The sequence below is a fragment of the Paramisgurnus dabryanus genome, chromosome 20 (assembly GCF_030506205.2).
Source record: "Paramisgurnus dabryanus chromosome 20, PD_genome_1.1, whole genome shotgun sequence".
Lineage (NCBI taxonomy): Eukaryota > Metazoa > Chordata > Actinopteri > Cypriniformes > Cobitidae > Paramisgurnus > Paramisgurnus dabryanus.
Window position 1 is genome coordinate 29,033,238 of NC_133356.1, and position 7,472 is coordinate 29,040,709.

The window sequence follows — 7,472 nt, forward strand, 5'->3', positions numbered from 1 at the left end:
ATGAAATTTCTTGCCTGGTTATGTTTTGTGTGTATGTGTTTCTTAAACGAGAGCTGAATTTGGCAGTATGATTTATCCTTAAATATTTAGACGTGATGGCAATGCCAATGTGTAGGTCAAAGCGTGTGTTTATTACCCTTCATCTAATCCTCATTTTTAGCCGACATTAAAGGTGGGAATTCCATTATTCTGTGAATAACGGATGCAACATAAATCAATCCGGCAACACGTTAAAAATTGGGTGATAGGATGGTGGGACTGCGCCTTTGATGGATGAGGTCATTCATCATGTAGTTAGCCACATTAGACGGCTGTCTGTGTTTGTGGGCATTTACATTCTTGTCAGCCTAAATCTAATCTCACAAAGGAACTGTTGAGTGACACATGGATAAGAAATCTTCCCAAAGAAGTGCGTGTTTTGTATTCCTCTATTTATCTCAAATAAATGCTCTGGTTTACTCTTGAGGTCTTGATGTGATCCTGTGTGCCTGTTGTTGTGAATGTGGGCCGTCCATTGCTGTCTCTGTCCTGATTAGATCCAGTTTTGCATAGAGCGGCCTTAATCTCTCTAAAGATCAATAGACTGAGAAATGCTCTACTTTTTGGAAATAAAAAAATGGCAGGACAACGGATTTAAATCCCTATTTTGGTCCTCCACCTCCCAGGAAACACACAAACTGAAAATATGCGTACCCTGAATGCACTGTAAGTTACTTTGGATAAAAGCATCTGGCATATGGGTTACTCTAATGTCAATGTCTTACAGCTTGTATTGCAATGTCTATACTTCATTAAACAGCACAATGATTTTCAACTGTGCTAATGATAGGAAAAAGCATTCAGAAGTACAGATTATTACATTGTAATGATTTCCGAAGAATTATATTGCAGTGTTTTGTTAGAAGAAATAAGTAATTGTTTCTGCAAATGGGGCTTTTAAAATAGACAACAATTTGTTTCAAGAAGTAATAGCAGTTTACACTATTAGTGTTTTAACTTTTTCATCATATTGGTGAACAAAGTCACTCGTTTTCTTTCGATATGTTTTAGTGACTCAAAACACTTCAATGGTTGTGTTGATGCACCAATGTCAGTTGGCATCATTAGGGAATGCCACTTAGATGCCAAGTTGTCTGTTTGTATGTCACAGGCATACACACTCTGTCTCTCTCTCTCTCTCTCTCTCTCTCTCTCTCTCTCTCTCTCTCTCTCTCTCTCTCTCTCTCTCTCTCTCTCTCTCTCTCTCTCTCTCTCTCTCTCTCTCTCTCTCTTTCTCTCTGAATGAGTGATGTTATGTATAAGTAGGTAGCAGTCAGTAAGCCTGGCCTCGGGTTATTCAGCGTGCTCTTATTAAACTGACAGACAGTATCATATTCTCGGCCCATTATCGTGTTTGACAATAGACATTCGAACTGCATACAGAAATTTCTGCTTGAAAAAGCTGTTCTTTCATTGTAATAGCATCTTATGTAATGGAGGCTCACACAGTATACATGAGTATTACATGTTTATATTATTAGGCGAAATTAAAGTTGTTTTCTATACAATGTTATTTCAGAGATTGAGCTCAGTCTTGCCTTGACATAAAGCTGGTGCTTGAGTGCCGATGACCCTGTAGGTGTTCCTGTAGCTTGTTAACAACACAAATGTCATGAGTTTGATCTTAAGAAACACACATACTGACAAATGAAATGTATATATTGTATGCTTTGGATAAAAGTGTCTGCCAAATGTGTAAGTGTAATGACCCAAGTTGGATTGCCAATCCTCATCTTATCATGCAGTTTAAAGTGAATTCGAGCACGGGACGTTTACTTGCATTTTTCGTCATCAAAAGAATGAGCCACCGGATTTTGGAAACCCAGCGTACATTGTACATGCATCAAGCGTCTTGTACGAGTCAAATAAACTATGCTTTGCTGTGCGTTTGACCTTGGCTTTCGAGTGGTCAAAAAGCCAGTTGTTAGAGTACAACTGAATTAAATTGAAGACAGAGGTCTCAAAGGCCTCGTTCACACTGCATATCGATTCGGTTGTCACTTTACATTTTAATGATTAATCATATTCAGTTCACATTGCGGCTATGATGATTAATCGTGCAAATGCATGTTTTCTCAATGAATGAATTTTGAGGCGCTCTCGTGCAGAAACTCCATTTGTGCCACAGAAGAAGTACCATTACAAACGACATTCCAGGAAATGTCTATAAGCATATTTACATCGCTATTTTTCAAATTGTTTCAGGTATTTTCATGATAATAAAGAATATTTTGAGTGATTTTGTGTTTAACGAGTTTTGCTTTTTAATTGCTATAAAATAAATCAACTAAACGCTATAAACGACTCAGACTCATAATGACTTTAGATTGATGATGACTTCCTATTGACCAAAACGCTGCAATACACGGACGAGCTGTGCGTGAAACACAGAATCGCAGCCTTGCGATTCAGAATCGATTTCAGACAGATATTTTTAATGGGAAACGCGATTAATCGTCACAGCCCTACTACACACATACTTCAGTAATTTACGGGACTGTCGCATTCTACAACCGAATCAGCTCCCGCAAAATGCAGATAGTGACAACCGCATTTACAGAAACTCTGCATAGTGTGTACATAACCAAACTGAACAACTAGGTCTTCTGAGGATAATCCGCGTGGTGTTGTTGTAGAAATATCCATATTTAAAACTTTATAAACGAAAGTAACAACCTTTTGGTAGGGCCGCCATCTTAGTCGCGTCGGTATTCAGGATGAGAGCTTACGCAGCCTACGGAGGCTACTCTGCTGCTGCTCTGTGCCCCCACCCTCCGAATTTGTCATACGTCACTAAGAAAAGTGCGTACACTACGCTAATACTCTCTCCTGAATACAGAGGAGTCTAAGATGGCGGCGCTACCGGAAGGTATTTATTTACGTTAATAAAGTTTTAAATATGGATATTTCTACAACAACATCGCGCGGATTACCCTCAGAAGACCTTCGTTTATCATCCTGGAGCCGTTTGGATTTATTTTGTGAAGGATGGATGCACATTTTAGGACTTGAAGGTCGTGGACCCCGTAACTTCACATTTAATTAACTGAAAGATCTAAAACATTTTATAAAATATATGAAAATGTGTTTGTCTGATAAACGATGGACACTAATGCATCTCAGACAGCTTGGGGGTGAGTAAATCATGGGTTTAATATCATTTTTGGCCGAACTATCCCTTTAAATGTGCATCATGGACATTTTTTCTCTTCTGAAAATAAATGCCAAAGTCTCTTTAGGGAAGTCATGCCACTAGGCAGCCAAGTTTGCATCAACTCCGGGCAGTTATTTTAGTCATGCAAGACTAGTCCTACTAATTCCTATCAACTTAAAGAGCACCTATTGTCCGATTCACGTTTTTACATTTCCTATGGTGTGTAAGTGTGTATTAGTACATGTTAACGATATGCAAAAGGTACAAGCCCCTAAATGGAACGATGATGAGAGGTATTGTCTCCAATGTAAATCTCTTTTCTTGGACTACAACAAACACACGGGTTGTAGGCAACAGTTTACTTCCAAGGATTGGTGATGTAGACAAGACCGACATTATCATAATTAGGGGTGTGACGGTCATTATATAACCGTGAGACCGACGGTTATAGTTGAACACCGTCATTAGAACTCTATAACCGCCAAAACCGTGTTATTAAAATATTTTTTAAAACATTTTGTATCATAAAGAATTTTTAAATACTAATTAAAAACAACTGTTAACAGTCTGTGTTACACGCCCCCTCACGTTCTCACGCAGTGAAAAATACAGAGCGGAGCAGACACTGACAACGCGCTGACATACAGGACAGACCAGGTTACTTTTCGGTTACTTTTGAGATTTAACATATTAAACAAAGTCTCACCTTTCAAATCATCTCTTCCTTCTAGTTAATTTATAGCATCAAATAAACATGAATGACCATGATAAGGAATGTTGTTTTAACCGCGGAAAGGCGTCAGTACACTCCGCTTTTCAAGTTCAAATCCTCCCGTGCTAATCTACTAACTCTCTTGAACGCACATTCACTGCTAGTTGTCTTGCTGTTAATTTTAAAGAAACGTAGAGTAAGTAGCTAATCAGTGTCTAGTTTATTCAAACGCCGGGTGAGCACTGTGCAGCGCGTCTGCGGAGAGCGTTTGCTGCGCGTGGCCATTGTGCTTTTACACCGGCTGCGTTTAATAACAATCTCAAATTCACATTACTTTCTTTTACCTGCATTTATGAGCAAAACCTCTTCAATACGCTTTTAATCCACATTGTTTTCGTGCTGTTCTGGTCCGTGTAATGACAGATATAGACACAATTACAGACATAAAAAGCCCAATGCACAAATCTGTTTCTCTGAAGATTATTAAGATAGATGATAGATAGAGGATTAATTTATGCTGGGCAGAGAGTGACAGCGCAGTCTTCTGGCAACAGTGTGTTTTTTTAAATATTTCATTGCTTTCTGTTAAATTGTTCAAAGTTATTACTGTTTAAAACACACTTGGCATCACATTCATGATTTTATGGTAAAATGACACTTTCCCGTCAATCCACGAGCATTTAAACGAGCAAAACGCCCCCTACCGACGGTTATGTGACGAACCGTCACATTTGACTCACGTCATAACCGTCATCACCAATTCTGAAACCGGCACACCCCTAATCATAATAATTCCTCCCGCTTCAGACTCACAGCCTGTAAGTTAACTCCTGTTAACATTGCATTGTGACCGAATCTTACAAACATGGTAAGGAGCGTCACATTTATGGCTGACGTCAGAGGTATTCAGACCAATCACAACGTACAGATTAGCTGACCAATCAGGGACACAGATCTTTTGAAATTCATGCTTTTTTAAAAGCTACAAAAATGTAGGCTATGGTATGTGGAAAATAATGTTTTTTTAACCATAAACCACACAAACACATTGTATTATACCAAATACACAAAATAACATTGTTTGTTAGCAATGAAATAGGTGCACTTTAACTAAGTCTTATTTACTTGAATGGAGAAAGGTGTATATCTCTGAAATCAGGTGCTATAACCAAAGTTAAATGTGACCCGCTGAACCATAACCTTGGTTTCTCTAATCTCATATTGGGCTAAAAACACCTTTTATTGAGGTCGTTTCAGCTCCTGTGCATGCACATAGGTTGTCAAGTGCATCTTTAGAGCTCCTTTCACTGAGGATCATCAGTCTTTATTGATTGATTATTGGGTCTTTTAACTGAAATGTGGGACTTCCTTCACCAGACTGATCATATTGAGCGTTGCATGGTCCCTTATTCACAGTAGCACTAGTGCTCAATCTTATTATATCCAATATCTTTGGTGCAACCCACTGTAGTGCACAGCGTGTGGCAATGGTAGCAAAATATTGTAATTTTAAATTGACCCACTTGATTTTAGTTAATAGTTGTCACTCTCGTCAGTGTTTGATTGAAAAATGAAATTTGACAATATAATAATAACTGATGACATGTGTTTAATATCCAAAACTTTCAAACATCATTCACTTCATCTTGCAATTACAGTCACCCAGTCACTTGTGAAATAGCCGTGCGTGAGCTGACAGTTTATTAGCATAGAAATTGAGTTAATTAGCATACAGTAGCCAATATACAGAGTCACTCATAAAATTTGAGTGATGAAACATCTCGCAGTGACCGCATGCTGAGAAGGATTCACTATTAAAACTTTTAAATGCACTAATTGCTCTCATTTATAAATGTGTGCAGACTTCTTGCAAACCTCCAATGGAAAGTTTTCATGAAATGCGCCTCAGGGTATCAATAACAAACATTTAGGCTGCTTGTAATTCATAACTCTTGCAACCATTTTATAAAGTGTCAGCCATAATGACAGATTGTTTGTACGATCAGAGGGTTGGATTGAATTATGTGAATGTCCTGTCAAACCAGCTTATATCCGCTGTCTATCCAACATGCTTTTCATGAACCCTATTCACAAAGTCTTGTTTTGTCAAATGGCACTGCTGCTTGTAGATAAAATAGCTCATTACTGTACAAACCTAAACTCACGCTACTGCTGAATAGTTGGTATAGAAGCTACTTTTAGTTAGTTACTTCTCTTCACTTCCATTGACTGTGTTGTTGTGTGATCCAGGTGATGGAGTATGAGAACAGGATCAGAGCTTATTCTACTCCGGACAAGATATTTCGCTACTTCGCCACACTGAAGATCATCCACGAGCATGGAGAGGCAGAGGTTTACATGACGCCACAGGACTTTGTGCGCTCCATCACACCCAATGAGAAACAGCCGGAGAGTGAGTTTCAGTCTTTTTCTTTCTCCCTCCCTCGGGTTGAGCAGTATTAAAGTGGCCGTGTGCCATAGGATGCTGAATGAAATGTGAATTATAATGACGGAGCAATTTACTAAATTACATTTCCACACAGTCACAAAACAAATGCATTACAGATTTGTGTAAATAATTAAAGAAATAGTCGAAACGAAATGCCATCCCAGGTGAATATGACTTTTTATATTTTATATTAAAATGGGAGCCAACATGGCGAAGCTCCAAAAAGCACATACATTAAAGTAATCCAAATGAATCCAGTGGGTAATATGTTTTCTGCATCGAAACGATACGCTTGTAAGAAAAAACCGTATTTAATAATAAAAATAATAATTTGTTACATTTATATAGCGCTTTTCTGCTTGGCTTCAGTGGGCAAGCTGTCTTGGGCTACAGAGGTGATAAAAGAAAAAAAGCTTTTTTAGAGATCTATGTTGTTTTGTATTTTTGTAAACATACATATCAGTATGTTAAAGTCACATAACACACACTGTTTTTGCTAATCTTATGTTAATGCAATACTGTAGAGTCCCCAAAGAGTTTTTATTTTTATCAGATTTATAAAAGACAGATCAGCTGTACCGCTACTTTTAGAAAAAAGCTGAGCTTTTGGGGGTGTACCGCAGGTGGAGTGAGTCACGAGCAGGCAACACACACAAAACATTATCCCACAGTCTCTGCATAACTTATGATTTACTACATGTTAAAAACACACTTATTTGGTGTCAGCTTTTGGCTGGTGTGTGCATGCTCTATTCCGGGTAAAGTGCCCATATATGGACTTCCACTGTACTTCCTGCACTTGTTACACAACATAATCAATAGTCGAGAAAAAAAAAACGTTCCAAAGAAATACCCCACAGAAATACTCCAAATGTTTCTTTTTTCCCATGATACGCATTAGGAATCCAACACTTTAACTGTGTTAATAAGTTAGAATGCCTGAAATACCACATTAGCACAACATTTTCCAGGAAATCACTATTATTTTAATATAAATTAACTATTTTTTGACTCTACTACTTTATATGTAGAACATATGAAGAGTTTGGTTTACCACAAAATCAGTATTGTATCAGGTCAGTATTCAAAAGTATTCTTAATTTTACGCAAAATCCAAT

General features: G+C 37.9%; 1 protein-coding gene across 1 annotated transcript in view; it reads left to right on the plus strand.

Moving 5' to 3' along the window:
- The window catches only part of micu1 (mitochondrial calcium uptake 1), a 70,521-nt gene that overhangs the window by 20,511 nt on the left and 42,538 nt on the right, over window positions 1–7,472 (plus strand). Inside the window, exon 4 of the mRNA XM_065251099.1 lies at window positions 6,156–6,318. Within this exon, the coding sequence (XP_065107171.1) occupies window positions 6,156–6,318 (163 nt within the window). The remainder of the gene's footprint in view (window positions 1–6,155; window positions 6,319–7,472) is intronic.